The 25,196-nt window shown below is 43.4% G+C and overlaps 2 protein-coding genes across 9 annotated transcripts in view; one reads left to right on the top strand and one right to left on the bottom strand.

Annotated features, from left to right (window-relative positions):
* setbp1 (SET binding protein 1) overlaps positions 1–19,352 on the bottom strand; it is a 50,069-nt gene extending 30,717 nt beyond the window's left edge. Inside the window, exons 1-2 of one of the 5 annotated variants that reach the window (XM_061768093.1) lie at positions 19,247–19,352; positions 922–1,502 (exon numbers count right to left, since the gene is read on the bottom strand). In XM_061768093.1, the coding sequence (XP_061624077.1) occupies positions 922–1,344 (423 nt within the window). In that variant the 5' untranslated portion in view covers positions 1,345–1,502; positions 19,247–19,352. Of the gene's footprint in view, positions 1–921; positions 1,503–1,634; positions 4,483–9,382; positions 10,070–13,862; positions 13,879–19,246 lie in introns of those variants that run through there. The other 4 variants (XM_061768094.1, XM_061768090.1, XM_061768092.1 and 1 more) reach the window with 4 other exon arrangements.
* Positions 19,353–19,452: 100 nt separating this feature from the next.
* Positions 19,453–24,532, top strand: cdk7 (cyclin-dependent kinase 7). Of its 4 annotated transcripts, none has more exons than XM_061768086.1 (12): positions 19,453–19,591; positions 20,198–20,257; positions 20,343–20,376; positions 20,464–20,549; positions 20,623–20,691; positions 21,442–21,552; positions 21,795–21,913; positions 22,578–22,677; positions 22,766–22,852; positions 22,931–23,080; positions 23,187–23,325; positions 23,921–24,532. In XM_061768086.1, the coding sequence occupies exons 1-12, from the start codon at positions 19,526–19,528 to the stop codon at positions 23,944–23,946; spliced, it is 1,047 nt and encodes a 348-aa protein (XP_061624070.1). In that variant the 5' UTR covers positions 19,453–19,525; the 3' UTR covers positions 23,947–24,532. The 4 variants fall into 4 exon arrangements, with proteins under 4 accessions (XP_061624070.1, XP_061624072.1, XP_061624071.1 ...); XM_061768087.1 differs by having other exon boundaries at positions 19,475–19,591; positions 20,464–20,531; XM_061768088.1 differs by lacking the exon at positions 21,442–21,552 and having other exon boundaries at positions 19,474–19,591.
* The last annotated feature ends 664 nt before the right edge of the window (positions 24,533–25,196 follow it).

The following is a 25,196-nucleotide window of genomic DNA, read 5'->3' as shown; positions in this document are numbered from 1 at the left end:
CAAATGTGTTTGATGTGGTCTAGTTCAGGGCTCTCATGTTCTTGCCCATCAAACTCATCCAAACCTGTCTTTATGGACCTCACTTTGTCGTGCTACAACGGAAACTGTTTCCACAAAGTTGGAAGCATAGAATTGTACAAAACGTCTTGGCAAGATTCATTGCTATTGAAGGGGTCTAGACCAACCCCCCGATTAAATAATTTGGAGTTGTATCCCAAGACATTTATCTTCATAATGTTTCTGCCAGCGCAACTGTAAGCTGCTTGTAAGAACCTCAAGTCGTGAAACACCGCAATCACAAAGTCGGGAAATTTAACTTAAGGGTCCACTAGACGGAAGCATAGGAGAACATCGTGTCGACTACACGACACCTTCGCTCCTGCTGAGCCTGTCGAGCTGAGAGCCGCTGTTGTCAGGTTTGGACACACGCAATCACACGCACACACACACTCACTCACTCCGCAGCGCAGGTCAACACACTCTGCAAACACTCGATTCCCCCAAGGACCTGTACGTACACAGTGTCACACGCAGCAAACACCAGTGCATGTGTAACGGCTGTGATGGAGAAGGGGTGAGGAGGGGAGCGGAGAGGAGACAGGAGGGGTCCGCATATGACCACAAATGGAAAGAGCAGACACCAGCTGTCACTTGCTTATGTCAGCCCTATTCTCAGCTCCTGTGCGTTTGTGTGTGCGTGTGTCATTGTGATCTCAGCTAGCCATGACTGGTTTCAATTACACAGCAAACTTTGACCCCCGTGCAACTAAGCAGGGAGATGAACTACTTCGAGGGCGCTCGGAGCGTGCGAGGCAGGGAGTGGTTGGTTCATGTACAGAGGCGGTCACGGAGGCCCAAAAAACCTGAGCTGCGTTCTCCTCTGACATGCATGAAGCTAATCACGGCGGCAGGAAGACTTACCCTTTTTCTGGGCGGTCCTCTTTCCTCATCCTTTTGACCCCGCCCTGATATGGCCCCGCCTCCAGTTCGGCCCTGACGCCCCCCTTTGCCTCCCCCAGCGGGAGGTCTGATGGTCATCCTGATCTCCGGTGGACAAATATAGTTCTCAAGGCTCTTGGGGGGCTTCTTGGTACGCTTGGTGGTCTGGATCTTCAGCTTTAGACTTCCTTCCTGGAAACTCGCTTCCTTGATGGAGAACTCCTGCTCTTCCAGAAGCCCCTCCCCCTGTTCTTCAAGCCCCTCCCCTTCACTGACGCCACCGTGAATCACATCGTCACTACGTGCCGAGCCGATACCTCCCGCTCCTTCATTTCGCGGCGCCCCGCCTCCCTGTAACTCCGCCTCTTTGGGTCGGGCCGAGCCAACCGGATCGCTTGGCTCCATCCACTCTCCCGCCAGAGCCAGTCAGGATGGGGGAAGTTGTGGCAGCCAGCCAATCGGATTAAAGAAAATTGAAGTCTGTCGGCCTTCTGGGTGGTTGTCAGTCAGCTACTGGCGTCGGTTTGGTGGGCCCACTGACACGCTGGGAAGCCAGGGACAATCTGAAGAGAGAGCAGGTGAAAGATATGATCAGTAAAACAATGACAACTCCCTAAGGCCGCCGTCCCATTGCAGACGCTTATTAGCGTTAGCAGCCTGTTGTATGATGTGTTGAGAAAAACACACAAACTCACCACAGAGCTGTACAGGCATGCTGAAATGCTCTAATTTACATTTTCTCCCTTGGAAAAACTAACTTTTTGCCTCACTTGACATCCTCTCCCCCTGCTTTCGTCTTTCATCGCTTCTTGCTAATCTTCCCTCCCTCGCTCCTTCCCTCATTTGAGCCTTCCCGCATATGTGAAGCAAAGCTATGCAGACACTAGTGATCAGTGCAAAATAAGACATTCCTCTTCTCTGCTCCAAAACCAGGCTGAAGTTACCCTGAGGACACAAAGGAGGAAAAATGAAAGAAGCTGACTTCTGTTTTTTTCTTCCTTTCACCAGAGCAGGCGAGGAGGGAGGGGAATTACACAGGGGGACTGGGAAGGCAACACAGAAAGACGGAGGGAAGGAATCTAAATTCTTTCCCCAGATGTGGTTTACGAGCTGGTCTGGAAAAAAAACACAGCCTGAACTTTTTTACCCATGCAGTGGCATATCTACACACAAATCCCTGCACACTTCTACAAAAAAAAAAAATACACAAGCAAATGACAGAATGAACTGAATAGAGAAAGGTTGTGGAAGCCATTTTGCTGAGGTAACAGGGCTTACTTCCTCTAGCTTCGTGTGCATGTGTGCAATTTTTTGTTTTTCTTTTAAGAGCGGAACCCAAATAAACACTGGACTACATTTCTCTTGCTTTGGGGAATCCCATAGAGTGATGTGTTACACATTGACTATGAACATTTTGACAGATTGAATGAATTAAGACAGTTTTTCCAAATGTTGGCCCCCCTTTTCAAGCACAACAGCAGCACCCACTTGCTCGTCTAGGATGACTTTCTTCTTGATATTGCTGTCTGGACGATTTGTAACCATTCGTCCATTAATAACGTTTATGAGAGGTCACTGATGTTGGATCATTTGGGCATAGCTCCAAATCTTCATTGTAAATCATCTCATAGTTGTTCTTCCACACCAAACGCATCCTACCATTCACTTATGAACCTTTCTTTGTTCACTACAACATATGGACGGACTGCTACCGCAAACAAAATGTAAGCATGATGCTCAAAATGTAAAGAGTAAAGAGACTCAGGAGGAACTTAATCGATGAAGAAATTGAGGGAAAGGTGCGTCCAAAAACGTTTGTCCGTATAGCATAGACACATTTTCAATGAGCTTAGAGCAAAAATGTTCGATGGCATGATTAGCAGCTCCTTCCGGGTCTGTTCTCTCTGTACCAGCGCAAGCTACTGTAGTAACAGCTGATCTCCATTGTAATACTTTACAGGCCTCACATCACATGCTTACAGTGGGATTGACTACTCATAATCCACTGCAGTACTCCAAGAAGACCACACACAAACTGCGTGTCATGCACAGGCAAGAGTATTTAGTGGATATTTTGTACTACATCTGGAAAAAAAAAAAAGGCATTATGTTTTGTGATGTATAAAACATTATTTGCAAAGGTTGAGAACACCCCTGTGTGGTGTTAAGAAGCTGTAAAGAACCCTTGCGGCAGTTTTGCATGTTTAACCTTCTGAACTCGAACACGACTGACATCCATTGACTTTACACATGGAATAATACATTTCATGATTGATTTCCTGTCTTCCCGGTAGCTAGCTAGTTTGTGGTTGATATTGAGCGCAATGCAGCGTCACAGCCGAACGTATTTTGTTTGTCGTTGCAGTTGGATTTGTGCTGCTTTTTTGGACCTTCTGTCATCTCAGATGTCAACACCTCCTCCACATGGGAGAGGAGCCCTGCTGTGTGTATGGCCCTACCATGACCAGCGTTATATCCATCAGTTAAATACACTAGGTTAAACGTCAACTTTAAAACATGACCAGTCAGTGATTGGGACCTGGCCACTACACCTACAGGAAAAGATGGAGTTGCTAGAAGCTATAATGCTTGCATTCTTCTTTTGGAGTGTGTTCAGCCACCCAGCAAAAAAACACGTGTGAGGTCAGAGGTCACTGAAGTTGGCCCTGAGAGAAGGCCTGTCACGCTTTCTGTTTTAGTTCATCTCAAAGGCGTTTTGAGGGTTGAGGTCAGGGCTCTAGGCTCTCAGGTTTCTCTATATTAAACCTTAAATGTTTCCTTTATGGACCTTGCTTGCAAAGGGCCTTGCCCAAACTTTTCCACGTACTGTGTCAAGGCGCCGCAATAACATTTTGATACCCTGTTATGATATAAAAAACTTGCTATAAAACTCAACACATTCTCTGAAATGGAGTGAGTAAAACAGGCAAGAGGTGACACTCGGAAAAAACGGTTGTTAACAAATCATGCACAAAAGAGTTATAGGAGATATATTATGCCTTTTTTTCCCCAAGTTACAAGAGTTGTCCGGATAATGTCCGTGTCATGGTTTTGTTAAAATAGCCCATGGACGAAGAATTAGAGATGTAATTTGACAGTTTTTCTTGCTATGGTGAAATTGGCAGCTCTGTCTCATGCATATGCATATAAATTTGGCCTACGGTATAGATTTAGACTCTGTCGACCAGTTGTTGATGACGTCATTGTATCGGCCTGAGTGTAAAAATGCCTTCAAGTACATGTGACAACGGAGCCGGAGGAGCTGCCAGCCGTAAAAGTGCGTCCGACAGTCACCCTTCCTCCCTGCTACTACTCGGGGAATGCTAGGAGGCGCTAAGCTAACTTGCTCTGCACCAGCTACAAGGGGCGGCTGGCTAAACAGTTTCCTTCGACCGTGCAAAGCCACTCATCTAAGTCACTAATCCTCACCTCAATGGCGGCGAATAAACTACACTTCTGACAAGTATTGTTATCACTAAAGAAGGACGAGAAATAAACTCATCACGTGACACACTGAGCAAGAAGACGGGCACGCCATGCTAACTGCTACGCTAATGTGTATAATGTTGAGTAGCCAAACACCAGAAAAAGTGGTGTAGTGCACTTTTAACAGAAGTCTGGTTTGAACCGTGTGATAGCAGAGCGTAATCAACTACGAACAGCAAATTAGCAGGTAAATTCATTAATTAAGTGTCTAGAGAGAAAACAACACAACAGCTACACATCAAGCACACACGTCCAAAACCTGGAAATGAATCAGTACGTTACCACATACATCAGCCAGGAGCAGCCTATATTAATGTATTGTATTTTACAAATGTATCGTACATTGTAACAGTCTATATAACCTATTTAGAAATGTTACACTTCCTGTATGTTTACATTGCTGTTTCCGTGAAGGGATTCATTTGATGTGGGATGACTTTTAGGCCGTATCGTTCGGCTCAACACATCGCCGAACACAAACACCCCGCTGCCCCTTTTCTAGCCAACAAGTTCAAGTAAATGTTGATTAACGTGTCGTGAAGCCCAGCAAACTCAATGCTACTCATCCACTCCAGAGACCCAACTATTTGCATGGAATCATCAAAGGGCCAATTTGCCATAATATGAATTGGCCTAAGACCATTCGCAACCATGTTTGGTCCATGCGAAGTCTCCAAAAGTCAACACGTAGTGGACTAAAACCCGCATGACCCTGTTTGTGCCTCAAGAGCCTCCGTGTCCCTTATGTCTGTTGGGTGACTCGCCCTCATGGCATGAGTGAAAGGCACCCTGCCCGTCATGTGACTGAGCACAATGACAGGAAAAAGAGACAGCTGCCAACCACCACATCCCACACAGACACACATCCATCCGCAGGCATCAAAGACGAATCGACCCATTACTGCTGCTGCGGTGTGACAACAAAATGTCGACATGAATGATGACAATCTTTATTCTGGGTCATAACTGCGTAAACGACTCAGCTGGGTCATGTCTGTCCCTCCTCCCCCATGCGGCGGCCCTAAACTGTGTTAGTTCTCTGTTACTGGCGGGCATGCACAGTTTATGTAAGACTGACCCCACCACGGGCCTCCCTCACCTACTCCAAGCCACGCTGTCTCCTCTCTGTTGCGCTCTCTCCTACACACAAACACTCACTTCCACATATGCATTTGCACCTCGGCTTGCCTCAGACAGCAGAGGGATTGTGAGCGGCCAGACTCGCTGCATAAATAGCTTTATTATGTTCTCCAAACTGCCAGCACTCCACCAGCTTCTCTCTCGGAAAGCAGAAGGTCACTCAGCGAGCTGGATGTGAAAGGCTGCGAATGGGACACATCATTTAGCTCTCCTTCTCGCTCTGGAGACCATTGTGATAAAACAGCGATGATGAAATGCAGATGGGCAGAGCTGAGGCGGTGAACGTGCGTGTGCGTGTGTGTGTGTGTGTGCGTGCGTGTGTGTGCGGGAGAAAACTGCGAGAGAGAGAGCGAGAGAGATGGCGAGCAAGCGATGGCAACAGAAACACAACCTTTTAAGGCTGCATACCCAGCAGCCCGCCGCTTGAGGTGGACTCGCAAATAGCTCACTCACTCTCTCACAACCACACGCACAAACACACACACACACACACACACCTGTGCATGGTTGTACTGGGTGATTGTCTTTTTTTCTTTTTTCTTTTCCTTTGATGAGCAGCGCTTCGACCATTTCAGAGGGATCATGAACAGTGCAAGTCTGCCATTTTCATTTTTCATTGAGCTCCAACGCTTTCATTCCAATCCAATCACGTAAAGCAATGTTTCTAGATCTTTCGGGGAACAATCAAAATAGGATGGCACCATCTTTCCATATCATTTTCTATACTGGAAAAATGTGATCTCAGAGAAGAGCTAGATGCTCACCTTGCGTGCATCAAAGTCATCCCTTTTTTTATCCTCATATGAACTTCAAATAATTGGGAAATCACAAATAAAAACATTTTATCCTCAGCACCAATGCATGGAAGGATCATTATGAATGATGTATAATTAAGACGTGCCCTGCGATTGGCCGGCGACCAGTGCAGGGCATATACCCCGCCTCCCATTCCAAGTCAGCCGGGATATGGATAGAGAAAATGGATGGATTATTGTGAAAGGCTTTAATTGCTTTCTGTCTTTTCAGTGGGCCTCATAATTCATTCATGAAAGCAAACAACAAAACGGGTCCACATACGTACTTTTCAAAGAGAACGTGACACTTGGACTACTTGACAACCTTTAACAACAACCAGGAAGCATTGAAGGAAATGCTTTCCAACCCATTGGTGAATCACGCACCATAGTTGTCAACGAAAGAGACTGAAATGAGCATGACATACAAGGATGCCATTATAGCTTCATATAATACAAGTAACCGAAAATATCGATTACTCAAGGCATCGCAATACTCCCCTCCCCAATTCAATATCGATTGAATTGATTCGCCTCCTGGCCAGCGGCGGGGGCTTTGCATGAGTCAAAGCCGATTTAAAAACAAAGAAAAAACATGCTTAAAAAACAAAACGAAAGCAGGCAGCGGAATGAAGCCAGCGCCTTCAACTTTGAAATTCGACATTCGGGGTGATTTTGAATTGCCCTGTAAATATGGAACACAGGAAATAGACTAAAGATGGTCTTCTGGAGGCTTTGCCAGGCATCATTTTTTACTTTCATCACAATTTCCAGGAGGAAAGAATTATTATTGAAGTTTACATGCACTTTACTTTTTCATTGTTTCGGCAGAATGTCATGTTTTTACATTTGTGCTCTATATGCTCAAATCAATTCTTAATTGCGCATTGTTTATTTTCAGATTTGCTCTTAAAGTTAACAGTCACAATACAATACAATACAAGACAAGGACTTTAAGAATGCAGGCTGTGACGAAGGGGTTGCCAGTGTGATTCCCCGGACTGGGTATCAGAAAGTCATTTAGGCAGAGAGTCCTTCACTCATACGCACGCTAACCCTCCACCTCTTTAAAAACCAAGCACTTGCAGCAGATCAGGACCCTTCATTGCACCCCTGGGTGCCGGAAAAGTGAACACTGCTTCACAGTGTGTACTTGCTGGGTTCACTACCGTGATTAAATGTCGAAGGAAATCAATGTAATGCATGTATATGACAGTAAAAAGCGTCTTCGTGTTAGCTGTCTGGGGTTCGCAATAAGGACGGGCATAATACATCAACTCATTGATTAGCTGGGAATTGATTGTCGATGAATTGCATCGATTGAGTCTCAACTAGTTTGCGGTCCGAAGAGGAAAAGCTGGAACGTGACACATCAGCTGAGGCCTACATTCCGGCAGAACATTTTACAGCAGCCGACGCCACAAAATGGCTGTCAGCAAAAACACCTCTCGATGCTCCCCAACTGTCTCCTCTTCCTCCTCCTCCTCACCTCACTCCCACCGGTTTGTGTTCGTTGGCTTCATCTCAGCGCTACCTCGCCCCTTCTGCGTCTTCCCTCCCGCCCTCAGCCAAAAGGTGATCCAGCGCTGATATTCCACTAAGAGAGCCTGCCAACACTTAGATTTGTCCTTGGATGCTGTTCATATTCCCTCCCCCTTTTTCCTGTGATCCTATTTCCAGCTCAGATGGGGATGCACCCTATTGATTCCTCATGCTTTAATTTCAAGATTGCACGGGCCTTCCATTACCTAATAAGTGAATTATTATCGCGCGTTCTGTCACACTGCAAAAAAAAAGCTGCGCTAGTTTTACCTGAATTCCAGGAGTTCCACCTCTTTGCAAGCACCTCCCTTGAGATGCCTGTCATCTTTATTTTTCTAGATACATACACAACAGACCTGACCAATTTCCCACACTTCCCCCAGATAATTCATGCGCGTCTATTTCTCCTCCATGGCTGACGTCTGCTGACAGCCACTGCTCACTTGCCTTTCCCTGTCAGCCCTCACCTGCGGACGTACGGCAGAATAACACCGAGCTGCATTGTGTCACACGCCGGAAACCACATGAAACCGTTTGGAAAGTGCTGATGAAAGACATTTCGAGAGGAAAACAAAACACCCATGATATACTGTACCTTATCGAGGCCGACCATTAGGGCTACATTACAAAGTACCTTGTGGCCTTGTGGGATGGAAATGGGCTCCCCGCTGCTAAGACGTTCCAAAGTGTCGTTCTCGCATCCACTCAGGTGGCAGCGACACATTGGAAGTAACAAGGTAAACATCAGAGGCTGAACTTACAAGTGTATAAATCAGTTCGGCACATTCATACTGAGCGTCGTTAAGATGCACAGATGCACCTCGCGCACCTGACTTTTTTCAACAGTTTTCGTCACGAACCTCTGGAAATCGCAATATAACTTTTGACAACAATCGACCACACTGGCGGCGATGCTGCAGTCAGTCATGCCGCTCCCAATCGAAGTCGGATTGTTTCATGTACTTTTCAGCACATGTTCTTCTCACAATTATGCTTAAGATCCCATATTAAGGCTGGCCCTTCTGTTTGAATTAGCGTCACTAAAAAGCAAACCCATCCTTTGATACTCACTGATCTTGCACAATATGCTAAGATCAAGCATTACGACTGTTCTGCCAAGTTGGCGCAACTTTAGAATTCGGAATTGTTTTTAATCAGGGGTAATCGGACTTTAGAGGTATTCCTTGCAGCTTAAAATCAGTTCATCATTAGTACTTACTTAACTGTGAGTCCAAGTGTGAATTACAATGAACACTAATATACTGCATAGGTTCAAATACTGGCATACGGGAAACTGCACCTTTTCCAGTGGGAAACACTCGCACTGCTATGTGGCAGGCACAAAATCCCGACTTTTAAGCTTGCAATATCCAATAAGTGTCAATTTACAATCAAAGGTATCATCACGAACACCCAATGCAGGTGATAACGTTGAACATTTACAGAAGAGGTGTATTCATGTGCAGGAGGAGGCCACTTACCCATGTCTAATGTTGTCACACACTCAGCTCTGACGTGTAAATTATTGATCAAGATCATTTACAATCCATTTAGACACATTTTACACAAGCGACGGATGGAATGGCAGCCTCCCGGGGAGCTGTCACACGCTACTGGAATATACTTGGATGCTTTTTGACACAAAACCCCGAGGAAAATGGCGTCAATGTTGCTTTGAAAATGGGGGGGGGGGGGGGGGGGGGGAGAAATATATAGAGCAAAATGGGCTATGCAGCCGATGTGATGCCGCCAAGGGAGGTGGAATCCAATTAGAGACGTTTATGTCCAACTCCAAGCTGGAAGAAGCGCTCTCCTTTGCGCCTCGCCAGCGAGCGTCCCCGGGGCGCCTTCCAGGAGCGCCGGCCACTGGCGGAGCTTCGTCGAGTTAAGATCCCTCACAAATCCGTTGCAAAGCAGAGGTGCGAAGCCTATTGCCGCCGCAGTCGAAACGAGCCCGCATCCGTCTTCGAGCTTCGAGGAGCCGGCTCCGAGCGGGCAAATGCCAGCGACGACACGGAGCTTTCAAGCCCAAGCGATAGCGCAGAGGAGCCGCTGTGGTCTGAGGTGGCTTCCCCTCCTCCTCCCCCCTCCTCCCCCCCGCCGCCCCCCCCGCGCCCGCCGCTTGCATGGGATCGAGGCTACGAGTGGACTCTCTGCGCTCTCGCTCTGCTGCTGTTCCCGATCGGCGAATGTCAGAACCTGGAGCCTGGCGGCTGGTAATGAGCTCACCCAGCCGCCGGAGCTGTGGAGGAGCGACATCGCCTCCACCTGGCGGCAGCTCGCCCTGCGCCCGCCCGCCCGCCCGACCTCATCCTGCCGGCGGATTCGAGCTTTGATTTATTATTATTATTATGATGATGATTATTATTGACGTACCGGTGAGGACAAATTCGTTTCAAAATGAGCCCCCCATTGAATATTTGGAGACCTCACTTCCTAGCGACAATGAGACCCAAGTCTACAGTGGGACCTTGACTTACGAGTTACATTTGTTCCATAACAAAGCTCTTTATGTCAAATCAATATTCCCCATTGAAATGAATTGGAATGTCCTCTAAAAACACTACAGTTTGTGTTTTTAAAGCACTGCATTATTTATATACCCCTGCATATTTGCAATTTGGCATTTGCAAATTCACCTATTCGCTGATTTATGTGAGAACCCATCCTACTCATGGCAAAAAAAAAAAGATTTTCTGTAACATGGCAAAAAAATATTTTGTGTGTGCGCGTGTGTGTGTGTGTGTTAATTTTGTCAATGAAAAATGGACATTCTGAAGGCAATTATTTACCAATCGCTCCAAAATGGACTGATGTCATTGGAAATGACTTCCAGTTTCATTTTCTTGAACAAAAAAAAAAAAAAAAAAAACATAATAAATGAACTTGATGGTAAAATATGGACCATTAAGACCCTATACTACAACAAATCAAAAAAACAGCAAACTTGTTGTCCATCCAACCAAACTTGCACTGCGGAAGTTAGGTTGTTGTGTGGGTTCCCCACGCACACACACACACTCACTCATCCACTAACAATCAGCGGGAGAAGATCGAGACATGGCAGCGCCCATGTCTGTTTTGGCCCAAATAGGACTAAAGACGACATCGAAAAAAGTGGATTCCATAACGACAGCTCAGTGGAACATCGCTAAACCTGTCTGAGGTTGCAAGTTCATGTTGTCACTGCGGAGATCCAGCGGTTTCGTCACGGTATCGTAAATGATAATGATGAGGTCACACACCAAAAAAAAACAAAAAACACAACTCACCAGATCAGATGGAGGATTTTAGCTGTTAGCATTGTGGCTTCTTTTCTTTCTGTTCTCAACAACTTTGCAATGTGCATCGCTGTCACTCACAGGACTGGAAGAGAACGTCCCGGATTTCTTGATCGCACTTCTGCATTACGGGGGACATCTCATTCGAATCTAGGGGTGCACAGATTGTTTGGCCAGACTAGTTTATATTTGACAACTTGATGAGCAGCATATATATGGATAGATGGATGCAAACAGATATATTAGAATTACACCTTCAAAATAATCATAATAATAATAATAATAATAACTTAGACGTACTGTATAGTGCCTTTCATTGGATTTAGGATCGTCATAATATCTCCAGATCTGAATTATCCCTCACAAAAAGAGAGACCTCCATTTAACTGTATAGTTACTGTCGGTCCTAACTAAACGTATAAATCTCATCATATGCTGTTTTATTGTTTTGTTTTTTTTGTTTGTTTTTTTTATATGGGAAACACAATGCAAACCCTTGGGTGAACCAATAAACATGTTTTATTGTCTTTGTTCGGCTCATTAACCACGACTAAAATGACTATAGATGATGCTGGCAAGAACAAAGTAATTGAACATATGTGTTCAGGGAGGCTATTCAACAAGGTGTTCCAATTGCAATGTTTTGACGTTATTATGTGGAGCTACAGCCCTCTGGAAAAACCCATCAAGCCATAGACGCTTCGATCGCTTCATCATTGTCAGAAGTTACGTCCGTTTTCTCTTCTAATGCAAAAGTCGACCTTCATTGTTTGGTGAACGTCCCTTTAACATCAACAAATAATGCAAATTATATCAGACGACCTTTTGTGTTTGTCTGTGTGCGTGTATATATATATAGAAGTAGAATAATGTCTGTGAGGTATTTCATCAGCCTGGGTGGTGTTTGTAATTGTGTGCTCAATTGCTATCCATCTATCCATCTAGCCATCTATCTATCTATCTATCTATCTATCTATCCATCTATCTATCTATCCATCTATCTATCCATCTATCGATCTATCTATCAATCTATCTATCTATCAATGCACAAATTGCAAGTTGAAAATGGGCATTGGCATTATTGGTGAAGTTGCCATATTGAATCTTCTTACCCTGTGCGTGCGTGCATGTGCACGCGTGTGTGTGTGTGTGTGTGTGCTCGTGCGTGCGCAGCACTTGGCATTAGCTTTTTTTGGGCCAGCAGCCACTGTTTCCCAGAGTTCCTAGCCACTCAGCATTGTAACCAGCCATGGCGGCGAAAACCCATTTGGTGGGTTGGCGAGTGTTAATTTCAAGCCCCACGTGCGTGTGCATGTGTGTGTGTGCGCGTGTGTCGGCATTTTGCCTACTTTCTCGTGTCTACATTTGGTGTTGATGTTGCAAGTCACACTGCCTTCCATACGTCCTATCTGTGATGGCCATTGTATATTAGCCACATTTTTCATACTCATCAACAATTCTGGGCTCCCTCAGGTCAAGACACATTTGGCAATTGTAATGTTTCTCCAGCCATCTATTATGAATATAACCATTTGTGAACATGCATTTCATTTACATTCCGACGCTGGCTTTTTATAAAGCTATTTTATGTATTTCTATATAATTTACATCTGTTTATTCGCACCTAACGGACAGCAAAAAAAAAACAACCTTGCAATTAATATTTTGCCAAGGCAGGAATCATTTTGGCCTCAATACTAAAGGAGTGTATTTGCACTTCGACGTGCTGACTGCTGTAATTCACAACATTAATCAGCCTCGCCAAACCGTCCCTCTGGCCAAAGCACATCTGCATTTGTAATGTTTCTCCAGCCATTAATTATTAATTTGTCACTCGTCTGTCAGCGTGTGTGTGTGTGAGTGTTCACACGTATGTGTGTGTGTGTATTGATTTGGGATATGCGCAAGAATACAAAGAGACCCCCGAGACTGGCGAGGTCAACAGCTGCTCCTCAACAGCCAATCAATTGCAGTGTATCAGAAAACACTACACACAGATACGCGGACACATACAGATGGCAGTCTTCCTCCTCAAATGTGTTGCCATGGAAACCAGATACAGGCAGCCAAGAGGGAGCAGTTTTCCAGCTTAAAACTGTAAATATTGAATTATGATGGGCTAGAAAGAGACAGGCCAACATTCGTGCCTGAACGATCAAGATAATCCTTTCATCGCTATTCACAGTTACAAGAAATCACTCACGCCTGTTAAGTTTCACACATAAAGATGAACGTGTCATTTATTTGACTCCACACGACACACTGTCCCAATTCCTACCTCGCTCTCTGCCTTTTCCACAGGAAGATCTTTATTGCCTCAAGTGGGACTCCAAGTAAATAATTCCCCTTGCCTGATTTGCAACGCATCAAAGTGAATAACCTCGCAGCAATCGTGCAGTGTAATGTGCCAATAGTTTCCTTGTTGGACTTACAGCTTGGAATAGCGAAGGAGGCGGGGAAATGATTTAACGATCAATTAACACATTGGCAAATATTTGAAATGAGAACAATCAAGAGATAAATCCAATTGATGTGGGTGTCAATAGCTGGCGTCCTTATGAATAATACAGCTAGGAGAGCTCATAATGAAAATAATAACACCACCTGCGTGTTCATCTCAGAAGAAGAAGCAGTGCATGAGTGTGTCTGGAAAGAGAGCAGTGAGAGTCATTATGCTAACCTTGAGATGACATTGTGAGAGGGGAAGAGGATCCCATCAATGGAGGGCTTTTCTCAGGGAGTCCACTAATCTGAAAGGGCAGCAGAGGGTTCATCAGAGCTGAGAAACCCATGGGACCGAGCAAGCTAATGGGGTCGGCCCAGACAGAGGCATGACTATAGACGCATGGAAAAAAAAACCACCAAAAAAAAAAAGATGATAATGCTGTGCGCTTGTGCTTGTGAGAGTAACAACAACGCAATGTGTGCTTGTGTGTGCGCGCGCGAGTCAAAGGGAGCGAGGGCCACGCTGATAGAGTGATGAGTTAATGGGACGTGTGACGAGGTTGATTAGCAAGGCTTCAGCGATCTAGCTGGGTTAATGAAGTAAATGACTCCTTGGTAACACACTCGCTCGCTCGCTCCTGATACGCTGACATAAACCACTGTGAAACCACCTTCTACATAAAGACAATTGACAAGAATACGCTGGTACCTTTTATTCACATTGGGCACATCATCCTACTCGTTGTGGACTTTTATACTCGATCTCCTTTCAGTCTCCACTTAATCTTGCGCACTCACTGGCAACAACATTGGGTACGCCTACACAGTCTAAATAAGGTGACAACAGTGTCAATTACAAATTTGTACTGTTATCTTTGTAAAGCTTCTTTTTTCCCCTCTCTCTCTCTACTGCTCTTATTCTGGATCTGAGTACCGAATCATTAAATTGGGCAGTTGTGCCAAATGAAATGTTATGATATGATCGCAGATACAGTTCATCATTAAAAGCCCTGGTGTTTATCACAAACTATCATATTACAAAAACAAAACCAAAAAAAGAGTAGATCCTGAATCCAATGTTTTTTCGTTTATTTTTCCCCATAAGAAGAAAAAAAGCTTTCGTGGTATTTCTTTCAATAAAACCCAAATGCCCCAGAATTTAATTGACATCATGTATGTGGAATGTGCGTTTCAAACTTTATTGTTCTTTATCAGCGTGCGTAGATGTACCTAATAAGGTGGCCCATGTAAGTACACTTTATTTCTATTGTCAACTCTGAAAAAGGACAAACGATGATCACAGACGGAGCAGTTCATCATTAGCATGCTGATTGCAGTAGGGATGGGCACAATAATAATACAATTGTGTATGAATTACATGCAAGCAACAGAGGCTGTGTTGATTAGTCTCAACCGGTTTGCCATCGAGGGACAACATGATTTCTCCTGTTAAGCACATTTGTTTAATTTTTGCAAAAAAAATGATTATTCTTCATTCTTTAATGCAAACAAACACACTGTGCCATCCAAAATGATCAGAAAAAGATACATTTTTTTCAAGAGATTCGTAAAGTAATTTCCCACATTTGAAGAAAACGATATATTTAAATGCATAGAGTACATACATCTACATATATAAGGAAAGAGTGGGACGCTGCAAGGCTTTGTTTTCCATTTGGCTGGAAGGTAGAAATCCCCCTAATGAGAGTGATAACCATGTCTGACAGGAGCTACAGACCAGAACCAAAAAAAAGCAATGCAGGTGGTAACCAAGACAACAGTAAACACCGCCTCAAATACTTCTAACTGTGGGCTCCATGCCGTCTCTGTCAATCTGAGGAGACGGCACTGCCCCCCCGCCCCCCTCTCCCCCTCTCCCCATGCCACCACTCGAGAGAACATTATCATAATTTTGTTGTCTCGCAATGAGCCAAGCAATCAAATGGGCTCATCATGAAGTCCTGCACAAGTGTGTGTGCTGATGCTCAGATACTGGCCAGAGAAAGTGGCAAACAAAAGCCGTCTTAATACTTACTCAAACTGACAGCTGGCATCTAACAATGTTGTGAAGTCCCCATTTGGTTGCGTACAAATAACAACACGTCACCGAGCGGCTTTCCCAAAGCTCATCCATATATAACAGTGGCTCAAGATGCATTGAGCCACTAATCATTGATTAGCCACCAATCCATGCATTTTTTTTCAACCACTTGTCCTCAATAGAGTCGCGCTAATTGAATGAATTGCAAATAATTGACACAGTGTGATAGTATGTGGTGGCCACTCATCTCTATAGCATCGTTTATTGCGGTTCTAATAGGCACCGTGTCTCAACAAGTCAGTGTATGTCGCCCACTTGGACAAATGAGCGCTTCTCCTGAAATTGACTTCTCCTTCAAATCGAAGGCTGGTACGCCTGAAGTTCAGTAAATCAATAAACACCCTCGACCACCAATTAAGGAAATAGTTGCTGCAGTGGGAGCTTTACTGACGACACTCCATACATCTCTGTACAAGTAATCATGACCGTGCACTTTGTTTACACCTGAATTACACTCGGGCCACCACAGGCTCAGTCCACTACAAAGCAATACAAAAGATGGGTTAACAAATTTGCATTTACAAGTACACAGGTAATCATGCTCTTTTGATTGACACTGCCATCGAGGTGTAAATTTCACAAAATGTCGATTATTATGGCAATAAGCTGCCAAGCATCCACACAATGGCTTTTCCCATTCACATTTGTTTTGATAAATTAATGTCGGCTGTGCTCTTAAACATGAGTTTACGTTCAATATGTGCACTTTTATTAACTATTTTAGGCCTCTGACTTCAGCCTTGGGGAGGAACCAATTGTTTCAACCATCCATAGCATGAAATGGCGAAAATGCTTCGGCTGTATAATAATCATATTTAGTTCTCAGAAACCAGATTTGGTTTGTCCTAGCATGTGCGAACTTTCACACCTCCGGCATCCAACTTTGAACATCCTGTTGCATTTGAAGTGTGCATGTGGCCTGAAGCAGCTGCATTAACTTTGAGAAACACATTGAGCAGGTGTTTGACGAACACGCTGCTAACCGGGATTGGGCTGCCTGACTCACTCATCGTCGTTGACACATTTGGTCCGAGCTTGAAAGCTCTTTTGAGAACGACTCAGTCGACGGGGCAACCTAATGTGGCGGCACGTACACCGTGGATTGTGACAAGCCAATAAAAAGAGAAGGAAGACATTCCCTTTTGAGCGTCCATCCAGCCAGCCATTTTTGATAACATTTATCCTCATTAGGGTCACAGAAAAACTGGAGACTATCCCAGCTGATTTTGGGTGAGACCTGGACTGGTTGCTAGCCAATTGCAAGGCGCATATAAATAAACGAGCATCCACACTCACATTCACAACCTATGGTCAATTTAGTGTTGTGAATTAACCTAACACAGGTTTTTGGAATGTGGGGGGACCGCGAACCTCAGAACTGTGAGGTGGATGTGCCAACAATGTGCCCAGTTTGAAGCAAATATGTTTCTTTATTGTGTGTCAGTGGTGGGCAAACTACGGCCTGTGGACTACATGCGGCCCACTCCGTTCCTCAATCCGGAGGACCGAGCGTTTTCATGATCAAGACTCCTCTAAAAAACGCTTTCCTCAAATTGGTTAATTAAAATGTATTGATTCTGTTTTATTTATTTCTTGGCAATTTATCTCATTTATTGATTACGACAAATAAGGACTCTTTGTTCATCTATCTATGCCAGCGACAGGCAAAACAACTAAATGCTCTTTAGCAGGATAGAAGAAGGTGCATGATTAACCTGCATATCCACTTTTGGTGACAATTGTGTTTGGTGGTGTGCCATGGGATTTTTTTCTTCTGTAAAAAAAAAAAAAATAATAAATTTGGCCTTGGCTATTTAAAGGTTGGGAAACACTATCTTAGATACAACTATGCAGAGATCTAAGCAATCTTTTTTGTGTGCATGTGTCTCTGTGTTGTGGCCACATTATACACATTGTCAACAGTACCTCATGTGAACATTCTCAGCCTCCCTGAAACAGGATGTGGTGGTGCGACGGCAAGTACTCGCTCAACAACACCCACTTCCTACGAGTTTGATAAACAGCCTTGTGGTTTCACCCCCCGCCCCTCTGCTCGGTGTGCTTGTACACACAAACACAGCAGCTCAACTGCATCGCCATCTGCTAATGTGACACATAACCAGAGTGAGTTAGTGTGCATAACGCTATCATGAGATTTACTGTGACAAACTATATAAACGCCAGCAGAAGCACTTACGCCTCTATAACTCAGCCGCCTCTCCTCTCATGAGCAGCAGCACTCGCAGAGAAAGACATGAGTCCAATGAGCGTAAGAACGCGCCCAAATCATAGCTGAATTAGACAAGGGTATCAACATGTCACATTTATTTTAAGACTCACTGATCTAAGCGGTTTTGAGTTATGTCCGCCACTGGACAGTTGTGTTCCACATTACGGCCCACCTAAGTGTCTCGAGAGGTTGATAATAGGATGCCAGGAAAAGGTTGCTGCAGAAGTCTGAAGAAGAAACAGTCGCATGAGGACATACGGTGCCGTCAGTCACGACTGTGAGCTGTCAGCGTACGTGCAGAATCTGCACATGCATCTGAGGGGAGAGTGAGGGGTGTGTGTTAGGCCCGCTTATCCTTCACACTTCTCTTGTCAAATGTAACATGAAAATGAAAGCTGTGTGTGTGGGTGTTTGGCGCGGTGCGGGGGGGGGGCAGCCGGGTCATGAGAGAGGAACCGTGCCTAATCCTGTGGGATGTGAGGGCATCTACTGTGTATGGAGATGGGATGTAGAGATGTGTTCGGCGGTGCATGGATCACAAAAGCTCCCTCACTGACAGAAGATACTCCCGGGAGAGCAATGTCAAGCTGCTAAAGGAAAATACATTGAAGAAAAATTCTACATTTTTTGCCAAACTGTGAGGAACATTATAGCATTTAATACTAGCCATGTAACTGATACATTCACTATATTTACAAACACTTTCAATTCTGCCTTTTATTAACATACTTTTTCCATTTTAGTTCAGTTTTGATTGACAGGGAGGTATTCATTTATTGTGGTTTTACTTTGCAGTAAAGTCACTGCAATGCATCGTGCACAGATCTGTTGTAATATTTTGAAATACAGTAGCTCCATAAGAGGAGACGAATATTAGGGTTGTTGTCCAAGTGATATATATCAATTTGTATTTTACAGACTGTACTGCTGATAGACAAGATTCCAAAAGACTGTACTCAAAATGAAACTGAAATACAGTTTGGAAGAAGTCTTACTGCTGCTACTACAACTAACAACAACAACAAGAATAATAATAATATGTTATTACGTGCGTGCGTGTGTGTGTGTGTAGCATACGCTAGTAGCTTAAGTGTGTGCTGCACAGGGTTGTTAATAAAATACATATATTATGCCGAGCCAAGCAAAATATTCATAAACAGCAACAAAGAAGAGAGCACACATACAGGAGATGTTGCAACAAATATCTCAAAGCTGGGAAATGAATGAGTACAGTGGTCCAATGTACATATCCAATACAATAGAACAGTTGCTTCAAACCCATAGTTACCGGAATGTTGAGGTGAGAAGAAAACCAGGAAGCAAAACAACAGTCAAAGAAACATTAAGTTGTTGTTTTTTTCTCGGCTAAATCAGCAGCTGTAGTTTAACACAGCCGTGACCTTACGTCACCTTCACGTGCTGACATGGCAAACCAGTAGATGGCGGTGCTGCACCAAATAAGACTCTTTCTTTCTTTTCGTTTCCTTTTTACCCGGAAACACTACTTATAGACCTTTAATAAAGCGGAAGTTGACACTCATGGCAATATACGCGTAATATTACCGCGATGGCGCTTGATGTAAAGTCCAGAGCCAAGCGATACGAAAAGTTGGATTTCCTCGGAGAGGGCCAGGTGAGCGCTATCTGTGGCTGTGTGTGTGTTTTTTTACACGTTTAAAGCCTCTTTCAGGTCTTTTCCGGGCTCTGTTTTCTGCTTGCATGGAAGAACGCTAGTAGCGTGCTAGCAACCGGTTGTTAATGTCAACAAAGGCTCTGCTGTGCAAATTTGGAACAAGGGAAGAAATGTTGATCATCAATATGTCCGATCGAAATGGTGAATTATTGCTATGAAATGCCGTACAGTGATATGATACAGCCATAGCTGTCAAATGATTTTCTTTTTTTTTTTTTCAATCTTTTTATCTTTTCATTAAGTTGTTGACGCTGTAATGTATTAATTGGGGCGGCTGGAACTCAGCCGCAGGTCAAATCTAATATGGCCAGCTAGTTTTTTGAAGAGATGCTAGTTTGCTTCTTGGCTAATGTCGTGTTGCCCTTGAGCAAGACACCGTCTGGCATCTCTCGTTCCATGTCTGTGTTCTGACTCACTCTGTGGTGTACAACACTAAATACACAGCAGAGAGCGAGTAGAATTTTCCCCTTGAGCGATTATAATGAGTATAATAAATTTCCCTCAGTATTAATAAATTAACCCATGTATCAATCTCTGCTCTTTTAGTTTGCCACAGTGTACAAAGCCAGAGACAAAACAACTGACACTATAGTCGCCATAAAAAAGGTAAAAGCATGCATTTGCACAATGTCAACAACTTTGGGCTATTCTGGTGTATGTACATTAAATGTTGTCCCTCCCCCCAACCTAGATTAAAGTTGGCCACAGAACTGAAGCTAAAGATGGTAAATTCAGACTCATTTGGTAGACTCTGTACAATATGTATGAAATATCGACTCTCTAAAGGCATAAATGCTCATTTATCGTTGTAGGTATCAATAGGACTGCCCTACGAGAGATCAAACTACTGCAGGAGCTCCATCACCCAAATATTATTGGAGTAGATACATTTTTATTTGTAATTACTCTTGTGTTTCCACAGACACACAGAGCTCTTTTTTTATTCTAACCCGATCAACTCTTTGTTTTAGCTGCTGGATGCATTTGGACACAAATCGAACATAAGTCTGGTTTTTGATTTCATGGAAACTGATCTGGAGGTAAAACATTTTAATACATCATGTCTGTGTCTTGTAGCTCATCAATCAATTTTAAATCTATGTCTAAAATTATCATTATGATGCTGCTTGTTTTGTATCATTTATCAAATCCAAAGATTCGCAATTCACCTCCCTAAATTAAACATTCATCGTGGGATTCATGTTTGTTTACTTTTTGACACATTGACAACCATCCGCAAGTCACATAAGGTGAGAGAGATTTTTAGATGTACAGTCACATGATTAACACACAAGACACTGATATAATAAACAAAGTAGTACAACTATGAAAGCAACCAACGTGTTTTTTTTCACTATATATTGTAGTTTTAGCATACACTGCCCTTGATGAATGTGCACCACTTATGAATCATGAACAAGATTCAAGTGCTTTAAAAGAAAAATCAATAACTTTTCACTCCTGGCTCTAACAGCCAATTGGTGCCATTAGCAGCTATTATGAAATATGATTCTGTACTCAAGACCAGTGCTAAAAGCTTCTTTGTAGGCATTTAAAAGATGGAGGATTGTATTCATTGCATGTAGGTAGCAGGATACCACACTGTAGGTGGAACAAACAGCACTTTAAAGTGAGGGCTGGTATCTGAGTTTAGCCGCACAGCTTCATTGACTTCATCTTCAATTATTGGTTGTAAATCATCTCAGCTAGCATCTGGCTGCATTTACTGTTTAGCCCCTTGTTCCCCTCGCTCTTCTTTTTTTCTTTGTTTTTTTTGTTTTGTTTTAAAGGTGATCATCAAGGACACCAGCCTTGTCCTAACTCCAGCCCACATCAAAGCCTACATCCTCATGACGCTTCAGGGATTAGAGTACATGCATCAACACTGGGTTTTACACAGGGTAAAAACAAAATATACCACGGAAGCACACATACAGAGTTATGGTTCTAATTTTGCTGTAATGGAAAATGACAGATACCATTAAATGTTGTAGTGGAGACAGAATTCTGCCCGGTTGTCGTCACAATTGAATGAGAGTTACTCATTGAAAGCCAAAGTATGTCAGGGAGGAACATGAACATGGTCGTAATTCCACACAACATGTGCGGACTGTAGTTGATATTTGCTGCTTTGAATTTCCAGGATTTGAAGCCCAATAATCTTCTGCTGGACGGTGATGGAGTGTTGAAGTTGGCGGATTTCGGTTTGGCCAAAGCCTTCGGCAGCCCCAACAGGGTCTACACTCATCAAGTTGTTACCAGGTCTGTGCTGGTGCATGCAAAGCATTCAGGGCCGGGGGAGAAACACATGGCATTTATAAAGACCCATGATTGACGGGGGCTCTAGAAAAAGGTATTTTCACTTGGCAGCAGTGGGGGCCAAATTTATTTATTTGTAGTTTATTTAATTTTTTATGTATTTTGTGGTGCAGTATATCATTGGGAACTATATATTATTAAGCAATTGTGACAGAATGAATACTTGGATAAAACAATTGACCAGAATCTTGTTTCCTCTTTCCCCCATTTGTTGATATAATCAAATCTTATTTTTGGTTTGGAATGAATTATCCCTCTCACTTCAAGAGCACTTTCCATTACTGGTCACTTTATTAGGTATGCCTGCATAATTGAATGAGATCCAGTAGAAGAGCCACAATGCTTTGGGAATCGTATCTACTCGTTTACGTGATAGGGTAAATTACTATTGTGATTCATAGTTCAATCAAACGAAGAAAAACTACAGTCAGCAAAAAAAATCCATGTATAGATGAAATGTTTCCTTTTAATCCCCCTGCTCTCTAAAACATTGATGGATGGATATATCAAATTAGGTTGTTGAGGTGCACCTTATGAAGTGACAAGTGGTGTTGCACTTTTTTCGAGCTGTCAAATGCGTTGGTCAACAGTTTGATATTTTCCCTAGGTGGTACCGTTCTCCTGAGCTTCTGTTTGGTGCACGAATGTACGGAGTAGGTGTTGACATGTGGGCGGTGGGATGCATCCTGGCAGAGTTACTCCTTCGGGTACCCAAATATTTTATGAAAAAGCATGGAAAACATTGTTGCTGTGCTTATATTTTGATGTGTTGTTTTTAATATATACTGTATATAGATACCATTTCTTGGTGGAGACTCTGATCTTGACCAGCTGACCAAGATCTTTGAGGCTCTTGGGACTCCTACGGAAGAGACATGGCCTGTACGCATTCGTTTTACCCATTTTGTCTTTTCTTCTAAAAATATCAGGATCTTTGTTCATATTTGTTTTACCTTACAGGGAGTAAGCAGTCTACCAGACTATGTGCCATTCAAAATACTTCCTGGCACACCTCTTGAGCACATATTTAGTGCAGCTACCGATGACTTACTAGAGTTGCTCCATGGCCTCTTCACATTTAACCCTTCAACTAGGACCACAGCCACGCAGGTGAACTTTTGTCCAAAAAATAAATCAAGTGCACATCTTTAGTTTTCAAAGTGTGGTGCAAGATTGTTGCTTTGATCAGTGAAAGTGTCATGTTTATACATACCAGGCTCTGAAGATGAAGTACTTCAGCAATCGGCCTGGTCCCACTCCTGGCCCCCAACTTCCCCGACCCAACTGCTCAGCTGAAGCTCTGCGAGAGAAAGAAACAGTCGGGCTCAAGAGGAAATTAGTAGGCCTGGAAACAAGTAATAAAAAGACAGACTCTTATGTGATAGTTCTAGCTATAACCCAACCACTATCACGATGATTTGACTTGAATAAATTGGCACTTTCATTTCTGGACAACCAAGACATTTCAGATGACATGGATTTCAGAACATCACATCTAGGTCTCGTATAACCTATAACTTGGAGGACCCTTCCTGCGATGGCTATTTATACACGACGTATAAATCGCTTCATTCAAAGTAGCAATTCCGAAGGGTGTTGGCTGCGCGATTCCTTATACACGGGAGGCGAACGCACACATTTCTGCTGCTTAAGTGGCTTGTGGGAGGGTATGTGATGTTTTGCTTTGGTGTTCGTGGGAAGTTCAAAGCTTTTCCATTTCCTGTGGTTTGGAAAATATCTGGGTTGGCTATTCTGTATGGTTGACGCTTCCGTATATTACAGAGAGAGAATTTTAGGATGCAGATGGACTTTCTGGGCGTGTCAAATGTACGTGACAAGTTTGTAGTGTGCTTATATGTATTGTTGTTGTTTTTTTAACGCTGAAATCACTTCTTTAATTATTATTCATTAATACACTTATTCTATGAATGTTCTGTCTTTAATTTTCAGCTACCATGAAGAAGTTGATATTCTAACCAGATGGGAACAGCCCAGGACTGATGTTGTCTGTAATGTCAACGGTACTACTGACATCCTGCAGTCCAGCGGGGGATGAACAGTACGACCTGTGGTCAACAAGCACTTCTGTGATGCCTGAACTCCAGCCAACAACCCGCTTGACTGGGGCTATTCAATGTGGCAGAAAAATAGAACGACCACACTAGCAAGCCTAGTATGCTTTGACGATATGGACAAAAGTATTGGGACCTCACCAATACACCCACAAGAACCGACGACGCATCCAAAAGAACGTCTGTGAGGTCACTGATGTTGGGTGACAGGGCCTGGCTCACAGTCTCTGCTCGTGGTTCATCCCAAAAGTGTTTGGGGCCACCCCAAACTCCTCTGACTGGAAGGGCCGTCCCCAAACTGTCCTCATACTGTGGGAAGCACAATGTCATTTATTTTTTTAAATGAGGAATTCATATTCAGGGTGAACTAAGAAGTCTGGCCCAAGCTGTGATTGGTTAAATGATCAAGAAGTATGTCTCAATACTTTTGTCCATACTTAACCATGTATTATTTGTTTTGTAAATAAAACCAATAAATGGTGCAAATACACCAACTGATTTCTCCAGAGTTATTTTGCATGAAATGAATGGTAAAAGTAAGATTATTACCTCAGGACATGTGGTTCATTACTGTTTATTGTACTTGGTGGGAGTAAGGCCTTCACTTTCATGTACGATAACATGTAGATAGATGAGACATGAGCTGGGAGAGTTCCAGACCTTTTTTGGTTTTTTTTGTTTTGTATCTGTATGCTGCAGAGAAATATGCCCTGCGATGGACTGGCAACCAGTTCAAAGTGTACCCTGCCTTTGCCTGGTGTCTCTTTTTAGGTTTGAATCCATAAACGTGTGTCTGCACCAGTATTATGAAGTTCTAACCTCCTGCCCTCTTAAAAAAAAAAAAGATCTTGGGAATTTCTGATTTCAATAGACAGGCTAAATAGCTGCATGGGTTTAGCATAAGAGCATTATAATGCAGAACCAATCACACTGGCTAAAATTTTGACAGCATTATAAAATTTTACACTCAAAGAAAACTCAAGAAAAGAGGACGTGCTAAGGGGGCAGGCAACCATGTTTGCCCAAAATAATCAGGTCTTGCAGCTGGAATTGCTAACGTTTTGTCTCTTTGTGAGAATAAAACTCTCATCAAATTTGCCGGACTTTTGTGTTTGTATCAAATGTTGAGATTCAACTGACAGTTTTTCTAACAG

The sequence above is a fragment of the Phyllopteryx taeniolatus genome, chromosome 3 (assembly GCF_024500385.1).
Source record: "Phyllopteryx taeniolatus isolate TA_2022b chromosome 3, UOR_Ptae_1.2, whole genome shotgun sequence".
Taxonomy (NCBI): domain Eukaryota; kingdom Metazoa; phylum Chordata; class Actinopteri; order Syngnathiformes; family Syngnathidae; genus Phyllopteryx; species Phyllopteryx taeniolatus.
This window is presented reverse-complemented; position numbering and strand designations above follow the sequence as displayed.

Excerpts from the sequence above, each read along its gene's own strand:
- cdk7 (XM_061768086.1), top strand. The coding sequence starts at position 19,526 with ATGGCGCTTGATGTAAAGTCCAGAGCCAAGCGATACGAAAAGTTGGAT. Across the intron at positions 21,553-21,794 it reads AACACTGGGTTTTACACAGG|GATTTGAAGCCCAATAATCT; the intron begins GTAAAAACAAAA and ends TTGAATTTCCAG. Across the intron at positions 23,326-23,920 it reads ATTAGTAGGCCTGGAAACAA|CTACCATGAAGAAGTTGATA; the intron begins GTAATAAAAAGA and ends TTTAATTTTCAG.